Below are 18,261 nucleotides of genomic sequence, written 5' to 3'. Positions count from 1 at the left end.
CTTAAACCCATCCAACGCATTATCAATAAACTACAGCCTATACTGGAACAGGATACTACACTCCGAGAAGCTCTGGGAGACAGACCCATAGTCTCCTATAGACAACCACCTAACCTCAGGATGATTCTTAACGACAACCACAGGACATACCACACTAATACCAACCCTGGAACTTTCCCTTGCAACAAACCCCGGTGCCAGCTTTGTCCACATATTTACTGTGCTGACACCATTATTGGACCTAACCATGCCTATTACAAGATCAAGAACACATATTCCTGTTCATCCAGAAATATAATTTATGGCATCATGTGCCTAAAGTGTCCATCTGCTATGTACATTGGACAGACTTCTCAGACACTTCGCCAAAGAATCAATGCACACAAAACAGACATAAGACTCTCTCACAGAGAGAAAGCTGTTGCTTGCCATTTCAGCCAGACTGACCATTCCCTCAATGACCTTAAAACATGCATATTGCTTCAAAGAGACTTTAACTCCAGACTTCAACGAGAAGCTTCAGAATAGTCATTCATGCTTAAATTTGACACTTTATGTATGAGATTAAACAAAGACTCTAATTATCTCACCCATTACAAAGATAGCTTCCCCAATTATCACCCCTATGTCATTACCACACAGACGCTAACCTTCCCCCCTCACTCCCACTCTGTTCTAAAATTTGATTTGTCAATTTCATATGCGTTCATTTTTTTGATTGTACCACTTTGGTATATATGGTTGTGCCGATTTTCTTCCACATATTGATCTGAGGAAGTGGGTCTGGCCCACGAAAGCTCATCGCCTAATAAACCATCTTGTTAGTCTTTAAAGTGCTACATAGTTCTGTCTTTTGTTTCTGCTTTTCTGAAAGATAGCATCCACACTATGGATGCTAGCTCACATTTAAGCTGTGATTACTATGGATGGAGTGGCCACCAGGGCACCTGTACTTTCCTCTCTCCTCTTTCCTCTTCTTTCAAAAGAACTCCCTCTTCCCTGTCCACACATGCCTTTTTCCGAAAGCACTCTTTCGGAAAAAGCTTTCTTCCTCATAGAAAGAAGTTTGCCAATGTTGGAAAAATCCCTCTGTTCTTTCAATTTTTTTTCAAAAGAACATGATTGCAGTGTGGATGTAAGTGAAGTTTTTTTGGAAAAACAGCCATTGGAAAAAAAAAAACCCTCTGCAGTATAGACATACCTTGCGTGTTAGCAAATATTACAGGCCGGAAAGGATTTGAAGGATGGAGAAGAGCAACCTAAAAGGGTCAGTGTTTGCTAAGTCGAAGCATACCATTTTATTTATAACATATAAAGTTTAGAAAAATTCTTACTGAAAAGTCATACAGTGCATCAGCTTTAAAACAGCATCCAAGAAGGTAAGATTGTTTTGTTTGCTCTATATGAAGCAGCAGTTGTGGGTTTGAGACTAGGCTGTGTTCAGGTCAAAGAACAGTGTTTAGGGGAGAGGATGACGTTTAAATGGCACACAAAAGATACCAGCGTAGGTAACACCTTCTGAAAAGGAAACACTGGTAGGGAAGGAAAGGGATAGTGCTAGAAAACTATTTCAAACTTGATGTCAGTCACTAGTGAAACTTAGAGGAGTCATCTCAACTCAGACTATGGTTTAGCAGCAGAATCCTGTGTAGGGTTTTTTAGCTACTAGATCTCGTGTCAGTATTGCAACAATCGCACAAAATACAGCACAATGGGGAGTCTCTTGTGAGATGCTCCAAATCATAGTAGGGAGGTGCTGGAATTTAGTATTGGGATGCATTGGACAAACTATAGCATAAGAAGGAATTTGCAGAGCTCTTAGCTTGTCCTCTCAATATCTTATTATTGCAGGTGGTATCAGCCTATCATAACCAAAGACACATACCCAAGATTTTAATTTAAATGAGAAAAGTGTAATGTGAGAAGGCTTCAAAGACTCCTAGAGTCATAAATCACATCTTCCACTGTAGCTGAGATTTAATTGCTATTTGGATGTACTGCATTTATCAGATGCTCACTGCATATAGTTACTGATAAACGTGTGGTTTCTTGTAATCTGACAGCAGAAGAAACACCAAAATGCAATAACAATGACAAGATTTGTATGTGTACTTGATCTGAATACATTAATTATGTTTGTCTCTAAGTTTTACCCTTTAGGAAGCCTGAGACATTTTAGGCTTAAATGAAAATTTGCAATTCAATTAAGGACTTCCATTTTTTATTGGAAATTGTGAATTTAAACAAAATTGGTTTACTAATGTGAGTGTTTCTAAAGTTCCTTTATTTAGTTTTGAAAAGAATTATCTAGTGACTTTCAAATATAAACTGTCAAGTACTGTCTTCTGTGAAGTCAAGATGGTGTTTGTTTTGCATGCTGGCAAAATGTTCTAACTCTCTATTGGAGATAAGAGGGAAGATGCCCCCAAATCAGTCTGAGACAAATATGAGGTAAAAGGGGGTTTTGGGGATACAAATAAATAACCACAGAGATCAAGAAGCAACCGTCAAGCTTACATCACTCTACAGTCTAACCAGTATGTGGGAAAGGGCTTCAAAAACATCCTTATATAAACATTGATCCAATGCTAACTTGAAGCTGACTTCTCCACTATATTGTCCAACTCTGAATTGAAGGTCATTCATTTCTCCATGGTGCAGTTTATTTTTGCCAATGATAAAAACTACAGACCCCATCCAGCAAAGCACATCATTAGCTTTCAGCATGGGAACAGCTATACGCAAGTCAATAGTTCTGTTCATGGGCGTCAAGTTGAACATATGCTTTGGTACTTTGCTGGACTAGGGCCTATATTTAGATCTTTCCCCATTCTCTTTTCCTCCCTCCATGTAATTCTCCTATGGAGGATGAGGAGGGAAGAGTGCATACTTCCTCCTTTCTTAATGTACTGCTTTCTGGAAGCAAGCAGGACTCATAAAATCATAGAACATTAGAACTAGAAGGGACCTTGAGAGTTCATTGAGTCCAGTCCCCTGCTCTCACGGCAGGACCCAGTACCATCTAGACCATACCTGATAGATGTCTATCTACCTGCTCTTAAATATCTCCAGAGATGGAGATTCCACAACCTCCCTAGGCAACTTATTCCAGTGTTTAACCCCTCTGACAGGCAGGAAGTTTTTCCTGATGTCCAACCTAAATCTCCCTTGCTGCAGTTTAAACCCATTACTCCTTGTCTTATCCTCAGAGGCTAAGGAGAACAATTTTTCTCCCTCCTCCTTGTGACACCCTTTTAGATACCTGAAAACTGCTCTCATCTCCCCTCTCAGTTTTCTCTTTTCCAAACTAAACAAGCCCAATTCTTTCAGTCTTCCTTCATAGCTCATGTTCTCTAGACCTTTAATTATTCTTGTTGCTCTTCTCTGGACCTTCTCCAATTTCTCCACATCTTTCTTGAAATGTGGTGCTCAGAACTGGACACAGTACTCCAACTGAGGCCTAATCATTGCAGAGTAGAGCGGAAGAATGACTTCTCGTGTCCTGCTTACAACACACCTGTTAATGCATCCCAGAATCATGTCTGCTTTTTTTGAAACAGCATCACACTATAATCCCTAGATCCCTTTCTGCAGTACTCCTTACTACATAGTCGCTTCCCATTCTGTATGTGTAAAACTGATTGTTCCTTCCTATGTGGAATACTTTGCATTTGTCTTTATTACATTTCATCCTGTTTATCTCAGATCATTTTTCCAAATTGTCCAGATCATTTTGAATTATGACCGTATCCTCCAAAGCTGTTGCAACTCCTCCTAGCTTGGTATCATCTGTAAACTTAATAAGCATACTCTGTATGCCAATATTTAAATCGTTGATGAAGATATTGAACAGAACTGGTCCCCAAACAGACCCCTGCAGAATCCCATTTGTTATGCCCTTCCAGCAGGATTGTGAATTGTTAATAACTACTCTCTGGCTGTGTCTAGACTGCATCCCTTTTCCGTAAAAGGGATGCAAATTAGACATATCACAATTGCAAATGAAGCGGGGATTTAAATCTCCCCCGCTTCATTAGCATAAAAATGGCTGCCGCTTTTTTCTGTCTCTGAGCTATGCTGGAAAAAAGTGCCAGTCTAGACACGGATCTTTCAGAAAATAAAGCCTTTTCCGAAAGATCCCTTATCCCTTATTTTAAGAGGGATAAGGGATCTTTCGGAAAAGGCTTTATTTTCCGAAAGATCCGCGTCTAGACAGGCGCTTTTTTCCAGCAAAGCTCCGAGACAGAAAAAAACAGCAGCCATTTTTATGCTAATGAAGCGGGGGAGATTTAAATCCCCGCTTCATTTGCAATTGCGATATGTCTAATTTGCATCCCTTTTACGGAAAAGGGATGCAGTCTAGACACAGCCTCTGAGAACAGTTATCCAGCAAGTTATGCACCCACCTTACACTATAGAATTATAAAATCATAGAATCATAGAGCTGGAAGAGACGTCAGGAGGTCATCAATTCCAGCCCTCTGCCCAAGGCAGGACCAATCCCAACTAAAACAACTCAGCCAGGGCTTTGTTAAGTTGAGACTTAAAAACTTCTAGGGATGGAGATTCCACCAGCTGCCGAGCTAACCCATTTTAGTGCGTCACCACCCTCCTAGTGAAATGGTTTTTCCTAATATCCAACCTAGAGCTCTCCGACTGTAACTTGAGACCATTGCTTCTTGTTCTGCCATCTATCACTACTGTGAACAGCCTTTCTCCAGCCTCTTTGGAACCTCCCTTCAGGAAGTTGAAGGCTGCTATCAAATCCCCCCTCACTCTTCGCTTCTGCAGACTAAATAAGCCCAAATCCCTCAGCCTGTCCTCATAGGTCATGTGCTCCAGCCCCTAATCATTTTGGTTATCCTCTGCTGGACCCTCTCCAATGCGTCCACATCCTTTCTATAGCAGAGGGTCCAGAACTGGACACAATACTCCGGAGGTGGCCTCACCAAAGCCTAATGAAGGGGAATAATCACTTCTCTAGATCTGCTGGCAATGCTCCTCCTAATACACCCTAATATGCCATTAGCCTTCTTGGTTACAAGGGCACACTATTGACTCATATCCAGCTTCTCATCCACTGTAATCCCCAGGTCCTTTTCTGCAGAACTGCTACTTAGCCATTCGGTCCCCAGCCTATAACAATGCTTGGGATTCTTCCGTCCCAAATGCAGGACTCTACACTTCTCCTCATTGAATCTCATCAGATTTCTTTTGGCCCAATCCTCTACGGAGGCGTAGCGAGGATGTTTTGTGCCCGGGGGCAAAGGCCAAATTTGTTGCCCCACCCCCAGCGCAATCATTTGTTACTGAGCAAATAATTTTACACATCTAATTATTGTATTAAAATAAAAAAATACCTGAAAATATTATAAAATATACCTAAAACATAATCTAAAATAATAAATAATTACAACTGTCCTATAGAAGTACATTCTCTTTGGTGTCCCTGAAAGCTATCACTTTTCATTTATGTGGCCCTCAGAGGGCTTCAAGTTTGACATGCTTGATCTACGTTTGTTAATCTTTAAAGTGCTACCAGATTATTGTTTTTTAAGTTTTTCCTTTTGTTATAAAGTATCTTTTATTTAGAAAAATAAATAACCGCAATACACTCATCTGTACTCCAGAGCCAGGCATCACCCATTCCAATACAACATACCTTCCCCAGACCAGGCACTTCAGCCCCCTCCATACCAATGCAACTATAGGTGAATCTTATTAATCTATGTACTAATCATTTTCTCATTATTTTTTTTATTTTAACTTTGTATCAAGTCCTTTTAGTTTTGTAATAAGTCTTTAGTTTGTTGTATTATGTCCCTTTATAGAAACTTTGTATACTTTTACAGAACATAGAAACTTTGTATTAAGCCTTTTTACATAGAAACCTTGTATCTTGTAGACCAATGGTCCCCAACGCGGTGCCCGTGGGCTCCATGGCACCCTCCGGGGCATTTATATGTGCCCGCCGAATGATCTGGGCTGTCCCTGGCATGCGGTGCTGGGCACGTGGCGCATGGGCGGACCCTGTCCCGGGTGCACGGCGCATGCGTGGTGCTGGCCCCCGGGCGTGCGGTGCATGGGCAGCCTTGCCCTTGGGCATGCGGCGCATGCGTGGCCCCGTCCCCGGACACCCGGCAGCCCCAAAAGGTTGGATATCACTGTTTAGCCTTCCTCATCCCTTTGCTAAACTGATTATCCTGCTGCGTGAATAAGGTGTGACTGGATAAAGCATGAAAGAAAAGCATCTCTTGGGATGGTTGGAGAAAGGTGGAAGTCAGATTCAAGAAAAATAAGAATGGGACCTGTGAAGTGGGCTCATTGAAAGAAGGTTGGACCTATGGATGCCTTGGGAGTAAGCAGAACGCGCCTGCTTTTGGATGGTCTCTTTTTGAAGGTGAATGGGGGAGCACCCAGAAGAAGGTGCTATAGATGAATAACTGCATATGCATATGATCAGGGCTTGACAAATAATGCAGTCTACTTGCCTGTGGTGAGTAGACTGCAACCCGGAAGAGCCGGGTTCGGGACAGCGCGGCTGGCAAGTGGGGCTTGCCGCGGTTTGGCGAGCCCTGCATATGATGACTCTCTGCATGAGAAGGAAGACACTATGCATCTTGCAGTCAACATGGGAGCATTGATCTGGCTCCAACCCAGCGGCAGATATAGGGCAAGGTGAGTGGGGCAGCTGCCTCAGGCCCCGCACTTCCAGAGGCCCCGTGCATGCGCCGTGTCAAAGGGGGGGCCCTGTGAAATTGTGCTGCCCGGGGCCCCAAAAACCCTCATCCGCCCCTGCTCCAACCCTGGCCAGCAGTTAGGTAGAACAGCTATTGGTGAAAACAAGACATGCTCTGTGTGAGTGTATGTGTGTGTGTGACCAATAAATGTGGCATTTTGCCTTTTCCCCAAAAAGGTCCCATGAGTACTTTTAAGTACAACACAACCATCCCTGCCCCAGAGACAGCCCCTCCAATACTCCCCCATCCCTTCTCCTGAGCCAGCCCCCCCCCCCACAGTGCTCCCCATCTCAATACACTCACCTCACCCCTACCCCAAAGCCAGCCCTCCCCCCATGCATTCTCCCCTCCTCCCCCCAGGGCAAGGCACCCCCAGTGCCGGGGGGGAGCATTCCCTCATTCAAATCCTCCCCCTCTCCCCAGCCAGGTATGGAGGAACGTACCCTTCTTCAGAGCACTGCTCCTCCCACCCAGCTGACTGCTTTGGCTTGCACTCTGGAGAGAGCAGTGTCAGCAGCCACAGCTGCCGGCACTTAGCCAGCAGCTCAAGAGCAGAGTGCACTCAGTCCCACCCCACTCAGCCCGGCCCCCCTGGGGGGGGTGGATTTGATTGGGGGAGTTTTCCCCTTTCCCTTCCCCCAGCCAGGCACGGAGGAATGTACCTTTCTTCAGAGCTTTGCTCCTCCCACCCAGCTGGCTGCTTTGGCTTGCACTTTGGAAAGAGCGGCGTAAAGCAGCCACAGCAGCCAGCACTTAGCCAGCAGCTCAAGAGCAGCATGCACTCAGTGCACTCAGTCCCACACCAGTCCAGCGCCCCCCTAGCGTGGTGCCTGGGGGCAATTGCTCCCCTCATTCCCCCCTTCACTATGCCTCTGATCCTCTAATCTGTCCAGGTCACTCTGGACCCTATCCCTGCCCTCCAGCGTATCTACCTCTCCCCCTAGCTTAGTGTCATCTGCAAATTTTCTGAGGGTGCAATCCATCCCCTAATCCAGGTCATTAATAAAGATGTTCAACAAAACCAGTCCTAGAACAGACCCTTGGGGTGCTCTGCTAGAAACCAACTGCTAACCTGATGTTGAGCCGTTGATTACTACCCATTGGGCCCAACAGTCCAGCCAGCTTTCAATCTATTTTACAGTCCATGTATCCAATCCATACTCCGTTAACTTGCTGGCAATAATATTGTGGGAGACTGTATCAAAAGCTTTGCTAAAGTCAAGGTATATCACATCCACTGACTTTCCCATATCCACAGAGCCAGTTACCTCATCATAGAAGTTAATCAGATTGGTCAGGCATGACTTGTCTTTTGTGAATCCATGTTGACGATTCCTGATCACATTTCCTTCTTCCAAGTGCTTCAAAATGGATTCCTTGAGGAACCCCTCCATGATTTTTCTGGGAACTGAGGTAAGGCTGACTGGACTGTAGTTCTCTGGATTGTCCTTCTTCCCTTTTTGCCTTTTTCCAATCATCCGGGATCTCTCCCAGTCCCCACAAGTTTTCAAAGATAATGGCCAAAGACTCCACAATGACATTAGGCAACTCCCTCAGTACCCTCAGATGCATTAAATCCGGGCCCATGGATTTGTGTATGTTTAGCTTTTCTAAATAGTTCCTAACTTGTTCTTTCCCCACCAAGGGCTATCCATCTGCTTCCCATAGCTGCATTGCCTAGTGCATTAGTCTGGGAGGTAACCTTGTCAGTGAAGACAGAGGCAAAGAAAGCATTGAGTACTTCAGCTTTTCCCACATCATCTATCACTAGATTACCTCCCTCATCCAATAAGGGCCTCATACCCTCTCTGATCCCCCTCTTATTGCTAACATGCCTGTAGAAACCTTTCTTGTTATCCTTCATATACCTTGCTAGATGCAATTCCAATTGTGCTTTCACCTTCCTGATAAGTCCCCTGCATTCTCAAGGAATATATTTATACTCCTCCCTAGTCATCCATCCAAGTTTCCACTTCTTGTAAGCTTCCTTTTTATGTTTAAGCTCATCAAGGATGTCCCTGGTAAGCCAATCTGGTTGCCTACTGTATTTGCTTTTCTTGCTGCGCATCGGATGGTTTCTTTCTATGCCTTTAGTAAGGCTTCTTTAAAATACTGCCAGCTCCATCTAAGTTTATTTGCCTTTAATGATAAAGAAGATCATGCAAGACTGTGTCTAATGCCTTACTAAAGTCTAGGTGTACCATGTCCACCGCTTCTCCTTTAATTTCAAGTCACATTATCCTATCAAAGAAAGCTATCAGATAGGTTTGACATGATTTGTTCTTTACAAATCCATGCTGGCTATTACCAATCACCTTATTATCTTCCAGATGTTTGCAGATGAATTCCTGAATTACTCGCTCCATTATCTTTCCTGGCACAGAAGTTAAACTGACTGGTCTGTAGTTTCCTGGATTGTTCTTATTTCCCTTTTTATAGATGGGCACTATATTTGCCCTTTTCCCGTCTTCTGGAATCTCTCCTGTCTTCCATGATTTTCCAAAGATGATAGCTAAAGGCTCAGATACCTCCTCTATCAGATCTTACCTTTATTTTACCTTGCTGGCTGACTGGTGGAGCTTTCTGTTTCAAGGGCTAGAGTGAGTTCTTTGCTAATCAGAATCCCCATGAAAGGAGAAGTGCAATGTTGTGGAAGTTAACTGACCAGGGTAGGATTTCAGGCCTTTGAAGTCTTGATATGATAGGGTAAGCCTTGAGCCTTGATTGGTGGGTTACTATTTCATGGAAAGCATGTAGTCAAAATGGCCTAGGAGGTCTGGCTGCATTCATGCACAATGTAGCTTATGGTCAGAACAAGGCAAATAGGCAAATTTACTTAGGTCCTACTTTGGACAGAGGTCTAATACCAGTGCTATGCTGGTGGATGCTTTAGAAATGCCACCAGTCTGTATTCTGAGATCTAATTCTTTGGGTGTTTGGACAATCAAATGCCTGTAGAAAATGTAATGGCTACTAACACCCCAGGCTACATCTACACTACAGCGCTAATTCGAACTAACTTAGTTTGAATTAGTTAATTCGAACTAAGCTAATTCAAACTAATGCATCTACAACTAAAAACTAGTTTGAATTAGCGTTTTGCTAATTCGAACTAGCGCGTCCACACTGATTGGACGCAGGGGCGCATTTAAGGGCGGCTGAAACCGGTTCTGGCAGGGTATCAGGTCAGTAGTTGCTTTGTGTGGCTGCTGTCTGAGGCTATCTGAGACTCGTGCTTAAAGGGACCCCCCCGGACAGCCGGTTCTCAGCTTTTCCGCTTGCTTGCCAACCTCGCCGAGGGACAGCAAAGCGTTGGTCTCTGTGCCCGTCTGTGTCGGTGCTTCCCTTCGGGGACGCCGCCGCAGGTGGCAATATGGAGCCAGAGCTCGCCCTGCACCTTCTGGTGCACTTTCTGGACTTGCTGCTGCAAACCTGCCAGCAATGGCTCGAGGCTGCCTGGCACCACCTGGTGCACGTCAGCCCCCTGCCTCTCCGCCTGGCCGCCCTGGGGGCCATGGAGGAGCCACGGTGGCGCCCCAGCACTGACGTGCCCTGCCGCGTCTGGCGTCTGGACACCAGCAGCGACTGGTGGGACCGCATTGTCCTGGAGCGCTGGGAAGACCGACAGTGGAACCAGAACTTCAGGATGAGGAGGGACACCTTCCTGGAGCTCTGCGAGTGGCTCGCCCCTGCTCTGCGCAGAAGGGACACTTGCATGAGGCCCGCCATCCCCCTCCAGAAGCGGGTGGCCTTCGCCCTCTGGAAGCTCTCCATGCCGGACAGCTACCGATCCGTCGGGAACCAGTTCGGCGTGGGGAGATCCACCGTCGAAGCGGTGCTCATGCAGGTATGGCACTCGTCGGCCACTGAGCCAGCGGGGAGGGGGGCTGCAAGGAGGGGATGGGCCGCCCCAGGGACAAAGGGAGGGCGGGAGGAGGCGAAAGCGCCCCGCACCGGAGGGGTCGGTCTGTCCCGGCAGTACTACACGCTGCCAGGGGGGTTGCTTCCGGGACTGGGGTGCGGGGCACTGCCAGGGCACGAATGCTCCCAGCCACCCGGGCGCCCCACTGATTGGCGCTTTGCCGTGTCTCTCTCCGCAGGTGGTCATGGCCATCAACCGGGTGCTGCTCCGCAGGATGGTCCGCCTCGCCGACCCGGACGCCATCATCCGGGGGTTTGGCGCTCTGGGCTTCCCCAACTGCAGGGGGACCATCGACAGGACGCACATCCCCATCCGTGCCCTGGAACACCAGGCGTCCTGTTACGTGAACCTCAAGGGGTACTTCTCCATCCTCCTGCTGGCCGTGTGTGACCACCGGGGACAGTTCACGGACATTAATGTGGGCTGGTCCGGCAAAGCACACGACGCCCGGGTGTACCGCAACTCCTCCGTGTGCCAGCGGCTGCAGGACGGGACCTTCTTCCCCGACTGCCACATCAGGGTCGGGGACGTGGACATGCCCGTCTGCCTGGTGGGGGATGCCGCCTACCCACTGCAGCCGTGGCTGATGAAGCCCTACACGGGGCATCTCAATCCCTCCCGCCAGGCCTTCAATGCAAGGCTGACCAGGGCCCGCATCGTGGTGGAGGGGGTCTTCGGGTGACAGAAAGCCCGCTTTCGATGCCTCCTCACACGTCTGGACCTGGCCGAGCACAACATCCCTCCCGTGGTGGCAGCATGTTGTGTGCTCCACAATTTATGTGAGCGAAAGGGGGAGGCTTTCCTGCCAGCCTGGATAGCTGAGGGTGACCGCATGGCTGGCCACTACAGTCAGCTCTGCACCGCCGCTGTCCGGGAAGCCCAGCGGGGGGCCGTCTGGATCCGGGAAGCCCTGCAGGAGAGCTTCCTGGTGGAGGAGGAGGACTGACCTCTCCCTGCATGCCCTACTGGGGCCTTCTTCCACCCTACCCCCTTCCCCTTTCCCCTCCCTCCCTACTGTACAATAAAGACACCTGTTTTTCAAACATAAACGTCTTTTTATTTTACATAACTGGGGTGGGAGGATGGAGGAAGGAGGGTGGGAGAGGGGAGGGGGAAACCTTGGACGAGGGAGCTGGAAGGGGAGGGAAGGGAGGAAGGGAAAGGAAAGCTCAGGGGTGGGGGTCTGGCTGCCTCTCCAGTCTCGCAACGCTGCGGGTCCGGGGGCGTTGGTGGGGAATGGTTGTGGAGGGTGGGGCTGGAGGGACAGGGGGTGTGGAGGAAGCAGGAGCGGGAGCAGGAGGGAGAGCAGGGGGGGGAGCAGGGAGATGAGCAGGGGGAGCAGGGGGAGCAGGAGGAATTGGGAAGCGGTCGAGCAGGCTCTGGAGGTGGCCTTGCAGGGCACGGCCCTGCTCCTCCAGTGCCTCCAAGCTCCTCCGGCGCAGCCTCAGGTCCTCCTGGACCCAGTGGTCCTGGAGACGGAGCTGTTGCTCCAGGAACTGGAGGTGCCGCTTCTGGTACTCCTCCTGGTTCCTGGCTCTCCTGCTTGCCCGGGCACGGGCAGCTGCTGCAGGCGGGTTGGTGCGCCCTGCAGGCCCAGGTGCTGTGGCTGTGGTGAAACAAGACCAGCGGTCAGTTACCCCAGGGGCCCAGGTGTGTGAAACCCAGCTCCCCTCTGCAAGGCCAGGGCCCCTGCAGGATCCCCAGCTGCTGCTCCGTGGTGGGCAAGGCTCAGGCGCATGGTCCCTGGGCTCCCTCTTGCCCTAGCCCCCCGTACACATAAGGGGAGCATGATGGTACTCACAGGTGGATGCCTCCCCAGCCTTGGACGACACAGGCGAGCGGCTCTGTGGGGTGCCTCGGGGGTCCCAGGTCCTGGGCAGGCTGCCGGCAGGCTCCTGGCTCTCGGAGCCCTCCTCCTCCTCCTCTTCCTCTGTCTCCTGGAGCGGTCCCTCTGCCCCTGGGTCTGTCACGTCCCGGGGGGCAGGGATGGCATGAGCCCCCAGGAGGCGGTCCAAAGCCTGGAAGTGGGGGCACGCCTCCGGGTCGGCCCCTGGCAGGCAGGCCTGGGAGTAGGACTGCCGCAGGTCCTTTATTTTCCAGCGCACCTGCTCCCGGCTGCGCTGGTGGCCCCTGGCAGCCAGGCTGGCAGCCATGCAGCCATAGACTGCCGCGTTCCTGTGGCTAGTGCAGAGATCGTGGACATTGGAGACTTCCCCCCAAACCTCGATGAGATCCACGATCTCCGCACTAGACCACGAGGGCGCCCGCCTCTTGCAGCCCCGGGCAGGGTCCTGGGAGCCGCCAGGCTGGTCCCAGGAAGAGGGGGAGGGCTGGGTGTCATTGGGTGGCTGGCTCATGGGGTGTCAGCTGCTGGGTGTGCTGGCACGGGTGCTGGCAGCCTTGCAACTGGCACAAACTGTGTAGCCAGCCCGTGGCCCTTTAAGGGCTCCGGGGCCGGGAGGGGGGCAGTAGAGTTTGCCTGGTGTTGGCCAGAGTGGCCACCAGGGCAAGCTGGGAAGGGCTAGCCTCCCACTAGTTTGAATTAAGGGTCTACACAGCCCTTAATTTGAACTAGTAAGTTTGAACTAGGCTTAATCCTCATGGAATGAGGATTACCTAGTTCGAACTAAGCACTCCGTTAGTTCGATTTAAATTCGAACTAACGGAGCGCTAGTGTAGCGCCTATGAAAGTTAGTTCGAACTAACTTTGTAGTGTAGACATACCCCCAGAGAGTAGCAGTGTGGGTGGACGGGGGATTACTTGCTTGGTTGGCTGAAGGAAAACATGGCCCAAGGAAATGGAAAAGGAAGGGTAAAATAAAGTAGGAATGATGGAAGACAATAATTGACTTGCTTGTTTTTGACACTCTGGGTTCAATGAATTCAAGTGTGTCCTACCACCCTCTTATGATTAGTCCCTCTTGCTATTGGGGAAAACAATTGTAATGCATGTTGTGCTTTAATTGGCCAAATATTCCAGGTGAGATGCTTAACAAGTTTCTCTGGGTTAGCAGAATGTGTTCAAGGAAAGGGAAGGATAAAACAAAGTGGCTGGCTGAGTGATCCTATGTGATTGAATAGGCACAGCGGAGAGGGAAATTGTTCAATTGGAGTGGGAAAGTGTGCTCTGAGGAAGCCTAGAATACCCAGATGCTTGTCATCTTCACTTATTGTCACCCACCACACTTGCCACAGTTTAGAGAATGCAGTATGTGTGTAAATGCTACATGGATGAAGCAGGTAAATGTAGGAGACTAGCAAACAATTTTGGCCATGGTCTTTAGTTTAGCCGTATACCAAGGTCAACCAGTCTTTGGAAAGGAATTAAATAGACTTTTCCCTGCTAGCAGTCAGATGTAAGTAAATTAACATTTAAGTGTAAACATTTGTTGTATGCATGTACAGACCTACTTAAAAGTACATGGTACTCAGTATGGTCTGACCTAATTCTGAATCGTTCATTGACCTTGTTATATAAAACTAAGCACCCCTTTTATAGGGAGAGTAACAGTTTACGCTGCTGAATATTTATTTAGGAAATTTAGTCTTCTGGGTATTCATACCCTAATTCCAGCGCTAAGTGCAATCACACCATTGATTTTCCTTACTAAACATAACCTACTTTACTCCTGAAAAGTATGCTTCTTTAAATGGGTTTTACATAATAGTAGATGGAAAGGCCACTCATCCTAATGTCCAATATTTTAGCTGAATGGTTGAAAGAGCAATTTGTAACTCCTGAGGAAATTGTAACTGAATCAAAATTCAAATGTTGTGAATCCAATTTCAACTGATATTGTACCATTTCAAAACTATTTTCAAGTGGAAGAGGCCCAAAAGGTCGAAGTGAAGGGTTTTACATATTTTTTCCCTATGTATGATTTGAGCCTTTAAACAGTGGGTGTTCTTCACATTTTAATTTCAGAGGTTCTATCAAATTTCAATGCCAAGACAGCTGATTTTTTTTAATCAAGGATTTATAAAAGATTTGTTAAAGTTTCATAAATAGTCGAAGGAGATCTGTTAGAATACCTGATTTTTCTGTTTGGTGATGAATTGAAGAATTGGGGAAGGGGCAGGAAATGGGTTCAGATAAATCCAAAATGAATTTGTGAGGGTGTTGTAATTGACTACTATGCACTGCATGCATGCACAAACATGTACACGAATCCAACTTTTGTGAGCTCTAGAGAGAGGAACTGTATCAGTGTCAATGCAGATGGATAAGTCTCTTTCATTCTTGAGGTCCTGTAATGTCACTGAAATTAGAGTAATACATTTTGCACTTTGGAGAATCTTCAATCACTTTATAAACTCTCTTTAATTGAACCTGACAACATCTGCTGTTGATGTTATTTGAAGCATAGGATGAGATCAACTAACGTGTCCAGGATGACACAGCAAATCCATGGCAGAAATGGAAAGACAGACCCCAGAGCTAATCAATGAATTATTTTCTTTGTATAGTAAAGTTTTCAAAATAACATTTTCTTAGAATGGCATGATAGAGAGAATGAGAGGACTCACAAGACAAAAGGCAAGAAAATGAACTCTTTAATGCCCCGGAGTTACAAGTATATCAGAAGCAGGGAAGCGGGTTGCTTTAAAGCCGTGGTCCCCAACGCGGTGCCCGCGGACGCCATGGCGCCCGCCGGGGCATTTTTAGGCGCCCGCCGACAACCCGGGCTGGCCTCACCCCCGGCGCACTGGAGGCGCCGGCCCCAGGCGCGCGACACTCACCGGCGCCTGGTGCGCGGCGCTCGGGCGGCCCCAGCCACGGGGCACATGTGGGCGCGCGGCGCCGGTGCCGGCCCCAGGCACGCAGCTCGGGCGGCGGCGCCAGCCCCGGGCCCACGGCACAAGGGGCTCGGGCGGCCCCGGCCCTGGCGTGCCCCAGGACGCGCGGCCCCACCCCCGGGCGCCCGGCGCAAGTGTGGCTCCGCCCCCGGGCGCCCGGCGCGAGTGTGGCGCCGCCCCCGAGCGCCCGGGAGCCCGTAAAGGTTGGGGACCACTGCTTTAAAGAGCTGCTACTGAAATTCACTCCAGTGTAAAGAGTTCATATGAGATTCCTACGATGTATCAAAGGCTATTTATGTACCACCTCTTATGTTGTAGGGATGTTGGAGTATAACTGATTAAACATTTAACCCATAACCTAATGCTTCTTTATTGGTTAATGCTCTCAGTTACACTCAGCCAGCTTCTGGAGCAGTGGCTTCACTCTGGCAGGGCAGCGAAGCCAACTCCCCAGGACCAAGGCGGGCAAGGCTGAGGTGGGCTGCCACAACATAACTGCCTCCCTGGGAGCCAAGCTGGCAGGGTCTTGCAGCCCTGCTCCCGGGAAGGCTTTAATGCAGACTGTACAGTATAAGTAAGCTTTATACTGCAGAAGTTACAGCATAGGTAACCATTTAAGCCCTGAGATTTTCAGTGGTTATACAGTTACTTTTTACATTATTTTTAACATCCCTATTATATTGGTATAACTCATGTCACTCAAGCATATGAATAAGCCACTCTCTGACCAATGCAAGTTATACCCATCTCAGCGATGGTGTGGACCTTTCCACTGCCGCTTATGGGTGTTGTCCTAATTAAGTTAACAGAAGTGCTTTCTTCCATCAGCTTATACCACCTGCACTAGCAGTGCTACAGCAGCACTTCTGCTTTGCCACTGCAAACCCTGCAGGATAGCTGTAGCCTAAATGTGGATTCCTAGGACTCTGAGTGTGTCTCCCACATTGGGGCAAAATTCTAGTTACATGAGGAATGTTTTCAGAATTAGGGGAAAGAATCCCACGTATGCCTTTTTCTACAATCACAATTGTCATAAATCTCCCCCGGGGAACCTGTCTTTCCCAAAAAGCTTCACAACATGAAGATGCCATGATCATGATTGTCCCTTCCAGCCATAAAGTCTGAACCTATGGAAGGAGATGTAGTTAATTTATCCATTCAATAAAATTAAAAGTCTGCTGTTGGTTGACAAAGCACAGGTCTGCATTAATGTTATCCCTCCTGCTTTCTTTACTAGTTTCAAATGGATTTAAAAACACCCTTAATGCTTTTCTTAATGCTGATGTATTGAATTTTTCTGTGCTGCATTAGGAAGGTCATAGTCATGAATTATCCTCTTCTAAATATTTCACAATCGCTGCTCCCAACAGGGCCAAGGTGAAGAAGGGAGTGAATATTCTTAGTGCGAAGGCCAGTGATCCCCGGCAATGGGATGTGAAGCAGGAAGTGGGGAATGGTGGAAAACATTCAACTACAACAGTTAGCTGTCAAAGGATAGCACCAAATTCAAGGAACAGGTAAGAATGCTCATGTCTACTCAGCCTTAAACTCATTTATAGCCACAATGTCATCCACTGCTTGAAAGACTGAAGGGTCATGTTAAATACTGTGCCAGTTGAGCTATTAAACCTTAGACCCTGGAAATCTGGAGATACTTTCGTTTACTGTAGTACCATGTGATCATTTATAACTGGGCATCTCACTTTTCAGACAATGAAACTCCTCAGATTAAACTGAAAAGCATAGATTAGAGCTATATATTTCGTCACAATGAATGTCTTTTAAAGGTTTTTACGGAGCATAGATTTGTCTGGCTTGAGAGCTTTGATCTTGTTTTGGCTCTGATAGATTATTAAGTCATCAATGAACTCTTCAGTAATGAGCTTTGCTAACTCATAGGTATTAGTGTGGGATCATGCAAAACATTTAGTATTGACAGTGTTCAGTATAACAGAAAAAGTTTGGAGAGTTGTTTGGATTTTGGGGAGGGATGAAGAGGGTATGTGAACTATTATTTTTCCCTGGATTTTTTCTGTCATGAAGTCCTTTGCATCTGGTTGGGTCACTCTGAAATACACCAGAAAGAGAAGTCTGCCTTTCTTCTCATCATCAGAAGTAAAAACTTACAGATACTGAGTAGATGTGAAAATGCAGAGAAACCAGATAAAGTATAAAAGCTTATTCTCTAGGCCATAAGCCAACTACTAACTGCCTGGGCATAAGAAGAAATCCACATTGTGTCCAGTGCCATGTTTCTTGCACCTTTTATTGAAGCATGTAGTAATTAGCCACTGTCAGAAATGGCTCCAGAGAGGACTGGTTTGATCAGAATGGTGATTCCTATATTTCTGTGTTGTATGTGTTAAGAATTAATTCTGTAACATACACATTTGACTGTTTCTCAGCTCCAGTCTTCTCCCTTTTTGGGCAATAAGAATTTCATTATAGACTACAAAGGAAGTTAGTTTGGATCTCATTGCGCATTACTTTAATGAATGCTTACTGCCCTCCTGTGTATTAGACCCTTGCTAATGTATGATCAATATTCAGGTTGAACCTCTCTAGTCCAGCACTCTCTGGTCTGGCAATGTCTGTGATCTGGAATGATTTTAGTTAGCTGGTTGTCTGCTTATCGTGGGTGTGACCAAGTTTCCCACTGTCCCATAAAGTTTGTTTATAGCTACCAGTCCCAGCTCTCAGTGTTCTGAGCTGTTATTTAGCTCTAATTTACCCATAAATGTCTTTTAAGAGCCCAGCAAGCAGTGGGAAGTGTTGGTAATATCGCTAGGCATAAGCTTGATT

At 47.4% G+C, this 18,261-nt stretch overlaps 1 protein-coding gene across 2 annotated transcripts in view; it reads left to right on the top strand.

The window, feature by feature from the left end:
* Positions 1-18,261, top strand: part of TMEM132C (transmembrane protein 132C) — a 464,089-nt gene that overhangs the window by 229,037 nt on the left and 216,791 nt on the right. For both annotated transcript variants that reach the window (XM_075898467.2, XM_075898466.2), the window contains exon 3: positions 16,830-16,976. In XM_075898467.2, the coding sequence (XP_075754582.2) occupies positions 16,830-16,976 (147 nt within the window). The remainder of the gene's footprint in view (positions 1-16,829; positions 16,977-18,261) is intronic.

Source organism: Pelodiscus sinensis, chromosome Z (genome assembly GCF_052426305.1).
Source record: "Pelodiscus sinensis isolate ZL-2025 chromosome Z, ASM5242630v1, whole genome shotgun sequence".
Lineage (NCBI taxonomy): Eukaryota > Metazoa > Chordata > Testudines > Trionychidae > Pelodiscus > Pelodiscus sinensis.
Note: the sequence above shows the minus strand (reverse complement) of the source record. Positions and strands in the feature narration are given on the sequence as shown.